General features: G+C 37.9%; 1 protein-coding gene across 1 annotated transcript; it reads right to left on the bottom strand.

Moving 5' to 3' along the window:
* Window positions 1-9801: 9801 nt before the first annotated feature.
* On the bottom strand, window positions 9802-11921 carry LOC134628757 (perforin-1-like). The gene is made up of 3 exons (XM_063475511.1): window positions 11909-11921; window positions 11250-11785; window positions 9802-11057 (listed from the first exon to the last, which is right to left on the bottom strand). The coding sequence occupies exons 2-3, from the start codon at window positions 11783-11785 to the stop codon at window positions 9878-9880; spliced, it is 1716 nt and encodes a 571-aa protein (XP_063331581.1). The 5' UTR covers window positions 11909-11921; the 3' UTR covers window positions 9802-9877.
* Window positions 11922-13949: the final 2028 nt, after the last annotated feature.

The raw sequence follows: 13949 nt of genomic DNA, 5'->3' as shown, positions 1-13949 counted from the left end.
AAAGAAAGAAAAAAACATTTCTACTTCTCCTTCTGGAAGAAAAAAATCGAATAAAGTCTTAAAAAAAAGAGAAACTGTTTTTCTCAGACTCAAACACACACAGCAGTTCGCCCAGCTTTGTTTAGGTTTCTGAGAAGAGAAAAAGGAAGGGGGGAAAAATTGCTAGGTGGTTGTCAACAGTTGAAGCTACAGCCGCACCTGGCATCGTGCTAACGGTCTTTGATCACTTGTCGAGTGAAATTCTGCCACTGGATTAAAGTGAAGGAGGGGGCAACCAAGGGTGGGAGGACTAGAAAGAGTGACAAAGGAGACAAATACAGAGAGGACGACTTGTCTGAAACGTAGCCCTGTGTGTTTTGTGCCTTTAATGTTGCATGCAGTACCCTGTTGGCTTTAATTAAAATCAGCGTGAATTGTTGAATTTGTCCAAAGGCCCCCCCACTCTATTCACACCCTAACATACCGCACGAGCTTTGTTTTTTGGATTTGCATACAAAGTAAAGAATGCCACCTTTGAAAGTACAGAATCCAACCAAAGACACATTTGTGATTAGCAATTTTATCCTCAGTGATATATTGGACAAATCAACACAACCAACACTAATCCAGGGCAGCCAGAGTTTTAAAAAACGAACTAAGGCAGGTTAAAGATTCAGCAGTGTCTGCTGTTTTGTGCAGACAATGCTCTCAGTTGTGCTTTGTTATTAGGAGTAATATTTATTTATCAGCACTTAACTGAATTTTTTTTAAATCTACCCTTTAGTGTTTGCTGCTTTTCCTTAAATAAAGCTGCAGATGCCTTTGCTGCGACCCCCCTCTGTGGTGCGACAGGTGCCGATCGCACACTGTAGCCCTGCTGTGTAAATGTAAAGCAGCAATTAAGTCTCTCTTAGAAATGCCAGGACGTCCAAGCTAAACTGTGAGCGATACCAAGTTAACACCTTGCGTGGGAGTCCTGGCAGAGCACCATTACTTTGAATGGTGGGAGCGACCTTGAATGAAGCACTAGGAATTCCCTCCACTTGACAGCTGGCTCTCACATATGCCCTACACTGAGCATGTGCTAATGCTGTCAGAGATGTTTGGGAAGAGAACTGCTGGCATGCTAATCTGTGCTATGTTTGCCACAAGGCTGAGCTGAACTGAGCAGTCCATGGCATATAAAGCGAGGTGCTGACAGTAGTGCTACCAGTTGTTCAGGCTTCACCACTGGGGTGGTACTGGGAGATAAAAGGGAGCCGTGATTTCCCAGGTTACCATGGACGGTCACAACAACTGGGTGAGTCTAATAGAAGGGGCGGTAGCCGCAGCAGCTGCTTTATGAGTGATATCACCATGGGGGTCTACCAGCATGGAGCATGCAAGCTACACTAATTCAGTCATATACCCACATGTGCTGCATGTCATATAATGAGGGTTTGTGTGAAATACAGACGTCATCATTGTCTGGAGAGCACATTAATAAAGTTAGCTCACACTTCAGCTGTCACGGTGATGAATCTGTTTTTGTGACAGTTTACTTTAATCTCCAAACCACCAATGTGTACGTTACCGAAGGTTTGCGCTCCGTTTCACAGAATTGACAGTATTCATTTCCACACGCGGAAACCAGAAGCTTTTTATTTTCAGTCCGATTACCTGGGAGTTCATGTTAGTTGCATGTGGCAACCAAAAATTATTTTTATTCAGTTATTATTTCTCTATTTAGTTAATTTTATTTTAGTAAATAAAATATAAATACCCTGCAGAGGTTAAATCTACAGACAATTTGATGGGTTTGTGCTTAAAATAAATATGTATGTTCTCATAAATTCCTTTTAATTTGGTATTGTCTTAGAGACCATTCAAAAACTTAAAAATATGAGTTTTAAAACTTAGAAACAGTTACGATTAAGTTAGTTATTATTAATCTCTGGTTCTCTTCCACAGTGTGTCTGTGTCTTGAATTTCTCCTTTCAGCCCCAACCAAGCAGCAGGCCAGCAGATGGCCGCTCCTCCCTGAGCCTGGCTCTTCTGGAGGTTTCTTCCTGTTAAAAGGGATTTTTTTCATTCCCACGGTCACCAAAGTGCTTGCTCATAGGGGGTCATATGATTGTTGGGGTTTTTTCTGTTTTCTCAGTGTTATTTCTTTAGTTTACAATATAAAGTGCCTTAAGGCAACTGTTGTTGTTATTTGGCACAAGAAAATTATTTTATCATTTTATAATAATATGAAATTGAATTGAACTGAATAAGATCATCTTGTCAAATTATGATTATCCAACCAGTGGCAGCAGATGGTTGACCTCCCTAACCATGGTTTCCTGGACGTTCTTCCTCCCCACTTTCCCTTGTATATAGGGGATTGTCTTTAGCTTACAGCAGTATAAGATGAATAAATAAATAATAAATTCACAAGTAAAACTAACTTATTCAAATAGTTAACATATAATCAAATAATTTTAACTCCCAACTTACTTTACTTTTTTTTTTAATAAATTTAAAAAACAGACATACTGGAAAGTAGCTCTGTGTCTTTAACACATGTTAAAGTAAATCATGGTTATTTATTTTTATAACAATACAAATAATTTTAAAATACACTTTTTTGGTTGAAAGAAATCCAACTCAACTGGGAAAATGAATGAACATGCAAACATGCAAATTTAAAATAAAAAATTAAAGTTACATTAAATTTGAAATACAGAATAAATTTTACCTAAATATAATATATGAAGTATATTTTTTTGATAAGCTTACACAGCAGTAAGTTTAAGACCAACACCACTCTTTCTTGGTGTGCTATCTGATTAAATCAGACTTCCAGCAAAACTATAAAACTCATTTGCACAAAAAAACCCTAATTATTATTTTTTGAAAGAAATTACATTTAAATGCAAAAAGATAATGTACCAAACATTTATTTCAGATTCTTGGTACATATACAATGAAAATACATTTGGCACCAGCAGATGGCAGCAGCTGCATCACCAGACCATCAGTGACCTCCTCATCTTACTGCAAACAGGCTGTGAGAACATTGCTTCTACACTCGTCCCACTCAGAAGAGCACAGCTCTCGCCACTGTTTCACTTCTGCTGACCAAGTGATTTCAAGAACAAGAGGTCATCTGCAATATTTTTATCACCTGAGTACGCAGTATGTTAAAAATGTTCCTTGTCCCCAAGGTGAGAAGTTATAATATTTTATCTCAACTGAAAGGCATATTTATTGAAGTGGGAAAAAAAAGCAAATCAACAAATACATAGATTCAAGAAACTAAAGAGTGATTTTACTCTTATTTTGCAGGTGTAGCTAGATACAGTAGAAGTGATCAAAGGTCTGCAGGTGGAAAATAACACAGGATGTTGTGCTTCTCTGTGTAGGCCATAAAATACTGTAAACAGAGACATTACATTTAGAATTACAAAGGGCATCTGAAATCTAGAGTTCGGTCACAAGCTCTAAGTTATTGAAAGCAACCAGTTCATCTTTTATTTTTTGCTTGAATTCTTCTTGAGCATGCTGGAGATCACAGCTCATGGTGGGCGTAGTCTGGATATAAAGAAAATTTTTGCTTTTTTCTAAAAAAAAAAAAAAAAAAAACCTCAAACAAAAAAAAAAAAAAAACAACACTCCAGGCATTTTGACTTATCATACCATAGTGTGATGCATCACTGATGTACTAAGTAAAACCTGAGAGGACCAGTAAGCCACTACAGTCTGAGGAAGAATTCACCAAAGAACCAGGCAGCAGCACAGTGACGAGATTTCTTGTTTCAAACTTCCTGGTTGGTTAGGGTCTTTCTGTGTAAAGTTAACTTGTCTTCTTTGGCCTGCTTGCATTTCCCGAGTGTTCCCACAATACAAATACATGCATGTGATTCAAAAACTGACTATAAGTGTGGATGTGATGGTTGTCAGTTCCCCTGCAGTGGAAAGGCAGTTTGTCTATGGTCTACCTTCTCTGTTGCCCTGTGATAGCTGGAATAGGCCGCGACGCCTATGTTGAAGAAGCAGTTAAGAAAATGGATGGATAATGATAAAAACCGAAGCAGCTTATCAGCAAGAGCAGCTTTATATTGCATAAAACATCCATTCACACTGTCCATGAACTGATTCCCTGGCTCCAGAATGATTTGTGGTATTTTCTAGAGAACATGGAGACTGTCACTGGGTGCCGAGGCAGGCCGTGTGGATTAGTAACGGACCCAAGATGCAGACTGCGTAGTAGCGAGTGAGCTTTATTTACAAAGGGTGAAGTACAACACAAAAGAAAGGGTGGCGAGAAGCAGAACCGAAAACACTCTAAACTGGGAAAACTAAAACTTAACACAAAACCAGAACACGAACAAGGGTACCTTGCAGGGAGAATGACCAGGAAGACGGAGGAACAGACACAGAATGACGGAGGGGAATAACACAGACGAACCAGCAATGACAAAGACACAAGACACGACTAAAATACACTCAGAGAACACAGGGAGATTACACACAGGTGGGGGACACAGGTGGGAGTGATTAACGTGACGAGACAAGGGAGGCAACTGAAAGCACTCACATAAGACGCAGACCTTCACAATAAAACAGGAAACACATACACAAGGACACAGACTAGGAAACGCGGACTTAACACAGGAATAGATGGGCAGAACAGAATAACACTAAACAGAAGGAACAGAACCAAAATCACCATAATAGAAAACACAAAACGCTGGGTCAAAAGGACCCAGGATCATGACAGAGACAACTTCTCCCAATTTTTTGTACTGTAATTTGAGATGTATTTATGAAAATATGAAGCAAAATGTCTCTTCAAAATTCCTGATACAGGATACAAATACAGAAAACCAAAAACTCCAATTCTTTTATAATTTTCTCACAAATTTGTTTATAACTGTGTGAAACAAACTAACAAACACATAAATCAAACTAGGTACATAACCTCTTTAGTTGAGGTAATTATATCTCTATTTTCCCTGATAAATTCCTACTGGGACCTAAAGTATGTTTGCTACTGTTTAGTCGGTTTAGAGTATCTCACACAAGAGGCGAATACAACAGGCTTCAGAAGCAATATGATTCATTTTAGCTATAAAGAGAAATTGATTATATTTACTTGTGCATTTCAGGATCTTCATTTTACCATCCTAAGTTTAACTGTGGTTAACTGTAGATCGACCAGATATTAAATCCTGCGCTGCGACTTAAGAAGGACCAGAGGTTGTGAAGTAAACAGCAAACCAGCCTAGACAAGACCCACCTACTTACTTACTGTTTCTGTGCCCATGGGAATGTACTTTGAGGACAGGTGCAAATTCTTGCGTGCTGTTCATATCTATGTTTTTGTTCGCGTGTGTGTACATGCATGCATGCATTCTAGTCAAGTGGGGGTGTGGCGACCTCTACAAGCCCTCTCCATCTCGCTGTGGTTCCATGGGAACCTGTGTGCAGTTAATCCCCCTTTTGGTTGGAGAGGGCTTCTCCAAACAAATCATCCAGCTCTAAGACCCGCTGCTCGTCAAGTGGGCTCCTGGCTCTCTTTGCCAAGCCTCACCAAAAAAACTCTTTTTTCATATGCTACACATAAAACAGCTACCTACCGTGAGGCAAATCCCCTCGTCTCTGTCTCTTTTCTTCTAAGAGCAAAGGAAGGAGGAAGGAATGGGGTGTGGATAAGCCAGACCAGCAGGAGACTGTCAAGTTGAAGAACTAAGATGACCTGTTTTGGAAATAGGAGTGAGTCTGAATAATGGTTGCTGGTAAAGGGGTCATTGTTTGATAGCAAGTTCGAAGAAATTGAGGATAAAGGCACAGATCTCAGCACTTTGATGTACTTTCCTTTATTATACATAACAGTACTGTACTGTGTGATGAACTCTGTGTCAAAGTATTTGTCTGGACTGGACTCATTTTCTGTATATCTGCACAGTCTGAGAGGAATGAGTGTATCACTCTAGTAAATCCGCTGATTCTAACAAAGATAAGCAGTAAACCCATCATCGTTTATTTATGGTCAGTTGCATATACTAATATAACCATTCGACAGTATCATTTGGTCTGTGATTTTAGTCCATCATGGCTGGTTACTAGTAAACATGATGATATATCATGCGGCATTCAAATTTTGGGTAAATGCTATTGTTATGAAATGAAAATGATAAAATGCTTCAAAAGCATTGTATCATATTAAGTTTTAGATTTGGATTAATAAGTTGTTACTAGGGAACACGACCATATCATCACCATCATCACCTCTGATAAAGGTTAGACCCTTCCCGGTCCTTAAATATACCTGTGTGCCAATTTTATTTGCTCAACTCCTCATCTTACCTCCACCAAAGAGCTCATGTGCTTGGTTCTGATTGTAGGAGGAGCTTGTGGGCAAACAAAGAGATTTTATAAATGATATTAGACCATCACCCGTTTCAAAGAAACATGAGTATAGTTACTCTTAATAATACACATGGTTTACTGATTTAAAATGGATTTAATCTGAACCAAATAAATTTTTAGTGGACAACCTACATGTTGCTGTGCTTATTTTTATCAGCTAATACCACTTAGGTTGGTTAGGAAGTTATATATCAGCTGTAGTTAGCACTAATTACATTACTATTTACCAATTACTAAATAATGTATTATGAAAATATGAGAATTTCACCACATTAAATGAAATACTTCTTGGATGGGTTGTATGAGCAATAATCTTAGTCACATATTCCATGAAAAAGGGTCCAACAGTGGAAAGACGTCCACTTCAATGGCATGAAGCAGAATTGTGTCAAGCAGATGCTTTCCAGGTAGCTCACCAGGTAGATTACAAAACTCACCCCCACTGTTATGAAGGGGCAAACTATGCAGGTCAAATTTATCATTTGTACCATTCTCTAAATATCCATTTAATTCCATAAAGTTTAACATTTAAATGTTGCATTATGAGAACTGCTTTTGTAAATAAATTCCTGTTTTCTTATTTTTTTTCTTCTGTATTGTCTTGCAGTCCTGATCAGATTGCATAAAATAATTAGATTATTTATTACTGACTCTTTGATTTGTGTAACCATCCACTTAAGTGTCTGGAATAGGGATTTTAATTCCACAGATTTATCAAAACCAAAACAGATGGTAGTGTTGTATGAATCTGGAAGTGCACTGGCAGACTCTTCGGGCTTCTGGTTTTACCTCTTCATTTATTGGTCTGCTCGTTATTGTTCAGCAATGCAGATATATTTTTAAAAGGTACTTATTCTACATATTCCTGTGGCACTCCTTTAGGAAAAGCAGGGCAAGCAATGCTTGTGTTGTGAAGTCTAAAAATAGCCATGAATTAGAAAATGTACCAAAGTAAATCTGTGTAATGGTATACATGTCTGTGTGGCCAACAACAGTTCCTAAAACATGGAAATGCACCACCTTTGAAATATAAAATCTGCAGTAGGCTGAGATAACAGTTCATCCCAGTTCACCTGACTCCTGCACCACAGCGTAAACACCAATGCTGAAAGGGTCTTTTAGGCATCTGTTGCGTTCTGTGCCATCTCATGCTAGCTCCAAAATCATACAGTGGGAAGTTGCCTAGAAATATTCAACATTACAAGCCCTAGTGGGAAAGGTTCCTGATCCTTCAAAATACTATCACATGATCAGGGACTTTCTTGGGGTAAAACAATGTCCCCAGAGCTTCATTTGGTCACCTGGTCCCTCTGGTTGAAACTGGAAGACGATTTGAATTCTTCAAAAGCTTCTTGGTCCCTGGGGGAAGTTGCTTCAGTGGCAACACATCGCCTCATGTTTTAGATTCTGAAGTTATGACTGTCAGCACCAAGGACAACACAGAGTGTGCACGCTTGATGCATGCTGCTACTCTATATGGTGCAAAAGCTTTGATGGACCTTGAATACACACAATTGTAGTCCTTGAAACCCAGTCTTTTTCAAAGCCTGCAGCACAGAGGTTACTGCCTGCCCTGACTGCTTAATGGTAACAGGCTAAAGCTGCTGGTATCTGTGCTATTTATATGTGAAAGTAGGAGTCACGTCTGCAAGTGTAATCTGTCTATACTTAACAAACTGCATTCACACATTTTTGTATTTATTTATTTTAAAGTATTTAAAGATGGGATCCCTTTGTAGAGACGATGCTCTGTAAAGGAAAAGAAAGCTCAAAAAAAGCTTTTTTACTTCTTTTAAAGAAGGCTTAAAAGGGTCTTTGATGTTACATATTAACATTAAAGGATGGTTTATATTTAAAAGTTAATGCACCACAAAGCTGGTATTTTATTTTATTTTATTTTTACTATTTTCCTTTTTCTTGATTCTTTTTCAAGCCTGTTAGTTATGATTGAGGGACAGTTCAATTGGTAGTTATCAAGCATCCACAAGACTGAAAAATGAAGCCAACATGGAAGTGTCAAAACTGCAGTTCATCTCGTAGACGTCATATTAACGATGGTGGCAGTGGTGATGCTAAAAGTACTGTTGTAGCAAACGTATAGAGAAAGGTGTTATTCTACTACATAACACACATACACAAACACCCAAGAAGCTGAGCACAGTATGAGAACTAACTCTAATATGAACCTGTTTAGATTTACTTGTTAAATCTTTTGTTGTCATTGTGTAAAAAAGTCGAATGCCACGAAGCCTGTCAGAATCTTACTGAATATTTTAGCACAGTCTTTGTTGTAAACATGTCTTTATTTATTAACTAAGTCTTTGTTTATTTCACACGCAGTAAGACATTCTGAATGCAGTAAGAAAAATAAACCTGTAACCTAACACTGGTTGGTACGCTGTCTTAAATATCCTGATCATATCAGCCTATCGTTCCTTTTATTATTAGTTACTTCTGCTCAGTAATCAACAGGAGCCATAAGCCAATCAGAATGCAGCCTCAGGCTCGCTTGAACTTGTTAATTAAGGGTTTCAATCTAACAGATAGATGCTACACACTGCAAGTTTAGTGGAATACTTGCTCATTGAGCCCAAAAATCCCACTTTTAGACAGAGTTGACCTAATGCTGGTTGTTATTGATGCATTGGACCATTTAACAAAGCAGACCGTGACTGTGGAAGGCAGAGCTGTATCAGAAGCACTAACGTCCAGAATCTCATGTCAAAGTGACCGGTTCAGTCCAGCAGAGGGAAGTGTTGACTGTCTAACGACTGATGTCTGAGGTCTCGGTTGTGCATTCAGGTGTTTTATCTCATGTTTTTGTTGTCGCTATCCACAGGTTTTAGATTATACTTTATGTTCTTTATATTCCTGGTGTTTCCTAAATACATATACTTATAGAAGAAAGTGCACAACTAATGGACATAAAATATTTAATCCACAATAATAATAACTGAAATAATACTGTAGTTTGTAGTGATGAAATAAAATCTATAGATGAAGTACTTTGGTATGAAACCATGCTCAGTTATTATTTTTTTAAATACATATTAGAAAATAAAATATTCCGCTTCAAAATGAGTCTTACAAAACTAATAACTAGTGCTTAATGTTAATAATAATACATATTTTAACATAATAAATTAATATTATATTATATTATCTGTAACTCTGCATTTTACTAGGCCTGTTTGGGTTAGCTGTTATTAATTTATTATTAATAAAAATATTTAGCTGTGATTTGGCAATATTATTGAAAAAATTGCACTGAATAAGACAAATCACACAAAAGCAGCGCTGTCTTTGCCGGTGCTTTAATTTGCAGATTTTGAACATTGATAGTACAAAGAAAAGCTTGAAAAAGAATCAACAATGCTTTTCATAAAGTTGCCTGTGAATGCATTTGATGAATTGCAAAGATATGTTTTTACATAAAAGACAAAGCAAAATTAAAAAGCAAAGAAATAACATCAAAGGTTAATGAAACGTATTTATGGTGAAATCAGATTTCGGTATCATCATTCAGTCTTTTAGCATAAATCTTTCCTGGCTCTACAACAAGCATCTCATAGCTGTTGGCGAAGGCCTCGGTCAGAAAGGGATGAGAAGGTATCGGCACGTAATCTCGACAAAGCCTACCACCAAGATTTGGCGCACACTCCACTTTGTATGAAAAGAAGAAGGTGCCATGCTTAAACATGCAGCTTTCGGTCACGTTTCCGCTACGCAGGTCAATTGAACACTTGCCAAGCAGATCACTGTTCCAGTATGTGTCTTCATCATAAACCATAAAACTTAGTTTATTTTTACTGTTGAGATTGATGGGTCCAAACTCAAATACCTCTGACCATTTGGGATTATCATTGTTCAGTATAATGGCAGTGCGCTTTACCTGTTTACCATATTTAACCATCACTGAACCATCTGTCTTAGTACAGCAGTCACCATACAGGCCCTTTGCATAAAGTTTGAACACCTTTAAGGTTGCCAGACCTTTCCCAGCAGGACAGCAGTTTGCCTTGACATTCTGGTTACTGTTGCAGACACAAGCACAAGGATCTCTTTTGTTCACTCTGTGGCCAATCTTACAGGTTTCTGAGCAGTTTTTCAGCAGAGCATTTCTCTTAATGTACTTCTCCACCTCCAACTTCAGTCCAGCAGTGGCAGAATGATTAGCTGGCAGTATGGTGTGCAGCGGCTTTAAGTTGTATTGGACCACATCAGGTGTAGTTTTTAGTGAGTTGAGCCATTTCTTATAAACAGAAGCATCTGACTGCGCTTGAAAGAGTATGTCAGCTCCATCGATGTTTCCACCAGTGACCTCTGTGAACCGCTCATGAAATTTACCACTAAAGCTTGGCATGGACAGCTTTTTCTTTATTGAGTTACAGTACTGCATCATTGACTTAATGCTATTAGAATGAGCAAAGCGTCTCGAAGCCTCGACTAACAAACAATCATTGATTAATGTTGCTGACAGGCCGTTCATGGTCGCTTCGCATGTCCTGACAGCAGTGATGGCCTTCATGTCTCCTCCTAGAAGAACTTGTGTTATGTAATGCGTACCATAGGTATCGATCAAAATGCGATATGATGCCTGTGTTTTTTGTGAATAAGCAGGAAGGGAGTTCACAGCTGATTCAAATTCATGAGTCAGTGGAGGTTTTGCTGCCAGTCTGTAGCTGTAAAAGACATGGATCACAAACAGTGGTTATAACTTCTTAATTCAAATCTCAATCAAAGAAAAAGTTAATTCATTGTCTTTTTTTAACCAATTTGCTTTTTAACTGCTTTTGCTATAGGTTTAAGAAAATGGAAAAATTCAAGCTAAGTTAACCAACATACACATTTGGTAAAGAGCAAACCACACTCACCGGTAAACACTGCAAGAGAGAGAATGACGGAAGAAGGTGTAACGGTCTTTCTTTGACTTTTGCATGGCAAAGGTGCATTCTTTTGATCGGGAACCTCCATAAATTGGCTGAAAAGGGAGAGTGGGGTCTACAGAGAAATTAAGGCCGCTTTCCCAGTCATTGGAGACAGCTGACACAGAATCATTGGCAAACTTTTCAACTGAGTCGTAGACTATGCTGTAGACCTTCAAATCACACATGGGGATGATTCTCCAGTCCACCACAGCGACAGGTACCTTCTGCTTTTCTTTTTTCATGAAGGGGTTTCTCTGCAGCTTACAAGAGCCATTCCCAGTCTTCCACGTTTCAGTGTCGATGATGGAGGCTCCTTTCCTCTCCATTTTGACAATGTCAAAACCTTCTCCACCCAGATTGTAGCCGGGGATGAAATGAGCCTTTTTACACTCCTCTGGTGTACCAATGAAGCTCACGCTGGAAGGAAGGCATGGAGGACTCCAAGCCCAGCACAGGAGCAGGAGGTGCCACAGCATAAACATCTGTGTAGATGAAATAAAAAAATAACAGAAGAACAAAAATAAAATGGTTAAACAAAGCAATCTTTAAATTGACACTTTCAGCCCAGTGCAATAGTTTCATAATGACTATGAAGAAGACCTTACCTTGACTGTGAACAGCAAACTGTGATTGTGCTGTGAAAGTCCGACTGACTGTATACTGTAACATTAATATGCTGGAGGTGGAGTCGATACTGGCTCATCTAATTATCAGCATTCACACATTATGTGCACGTCACACTATGTTCAAAAAGTCTCACAGAGACTTCTTTAAAACAGGTTTTTTTGTTTTTTGTTTCACATGAAGAATTTTCTGAAATTATCAATCTGAACATAAACAAAAAGAAAATGTTTACTGTCAGACTGAGTCCCAAATAAATGGATTCATTTAGAAAATAAATACGACGGCAAAACAGAAGCAAAATGCATGTTTCAAGACATCTTTTGTTTTAAGGTTTGCTTTAACTTTGCTTTCATATGTCCTGTATCCCAACCCAAAATGAACAAATGTGAAGTCCAGAGAAGCATTTAAGAAATAACAAATGTGAAGAGTATTGATTGTGGGCGTCTGACTAGAGAATTAAAAAAATTGTATGTCTGGAACTTCTAACTACTGGATTCCGCATTTTTAAAGCAGTTGGTCGTATAAAAACTATTAAACACAAGAACCTAAAAATGTGAGAGTGAAAAGTTGAAAACGGGCTGAGTTAACACCACTATGGCTCACCTCGCCCTTACACGTACACAAACAGCCTGTTTGCGATCACAGGGCGTAGTTCTGTTTCTGAGAAAGTAATGTGATACTGTGTTCTTTAAATGTGTTGCACAATGTTAGAGGAAAAACTTCCTTTCCATGTAACATGTTTGTACATAAGCTTACAGGGTCATAATCCAGTGTATATATATATTTTAAAAGCTGGTGAGATCAAGTAAGCTTTTGACATCCTCAAACGTCTGAGAGTTAAACAATTTCCACTCCACCTTTACTTTGACCTTTTTGTAAATTTTTTTCACAATAAAAAACAGAAATGAGTCCAAACACATTCCTTCCATCAAAAAAACAAACAATAAAACCATCCATTTGTCCAACCATTTTCTTTTGTTTCTCCAGTTTGGAGTTACAGGTATGCTGGAGCCTCAGGTGTCATAAGGCGAGTTTTCACACCTATAACAAATTTAAAATCACCAGTCGCTCAAGCATGTGTGTCATTGCTCTGGCTGAAGAAGCCAGAAAACCCCAAAGATTTTTTAAAATTACCAATATCTTGACCAGCTATATTCCAATACTTCTGATGGTTTTTTTTTTGTTTGTTTGTTATTGTTTTTTGTTTTTGTTTTTTTATAAATTAGTTATATAATATATGTATTCCTTCATTCATCCATCCATTTCTTCATTTTCTTTCACCTTATTTTATTCGAAAAATTTGTGGATTGGAGGAATGTCTCTGTATTTAAATACATATGTGGACATAATAGTTGCAAAAACAGTGTGTATGTTCAGATCATGACAGGTGGGGTTTGTACAGGGAAATATCTGGAATTTTGCACATGTGCATTTAGAACAAAGGTTTCCTTTATTTGCATAAATGTGGATGTTTGGTTTGCATAAAGATGTTTGGCTTCTTCTGCTGCTGTCCATCCTGTGCTGCAGGGTTACTGCACACATCCATACTGGATTTCTGCTCAAGTGCTGTAATAAGTTGCAGTTCACATATGTACCACAAAGAGGCGCTAGTTTCATGTAGAAATGATGGAAACACACATAACAGACTTTAAACTTTTCCATAGCTTTCTTTTTTTTTTTTTTTTTTTTTTTTTTAATTTTCTGTATAACTTATAAACCTTCCATGTTTCTCTGCGCAGGAATAAATAATGTTATTAATATTTCAATGTGAAATCAATGATTGGTCAGGATCCTGCTGGCTGCATAACAGTCAGAACTATAAACATGCATTTTACGCTTCATTATGCAGTTAACACATTATAACTGTGACTCTGTAATAGTAGGGTTACACTGTTTACCAGCTACCGTCTGTCTTTGTGGAGTGTGCCTTTTCCCTTCTGTCAAAACAGCCAGATGAAGTTTTTGAACTTGAGCTGTTTGACCCGAGGGAATTGATGCATCTATTCTCTATTTATAACGCAG

Source organism: Pelmatolapia mariae, linkage group LG6 (assembly GCF_036321145.2).
Source record: "Pelmatolapia mariae isolate MD_Pm_ZW linkage group LG6, Pm_UMD_F_2, whole genome shotgun sequence".
NCBI classification, from domain to species: Eukaryota; Metazoa; Chordata; class Actinopteri; order Cichliformes; family Cichlidae; genus Pelmatolapia; species Pelmatolapia mariae.
Note: the sequence above shows the minus strand (reverse complement) of the source record. Positions and strands in the feature narration are given on the sequence as shown.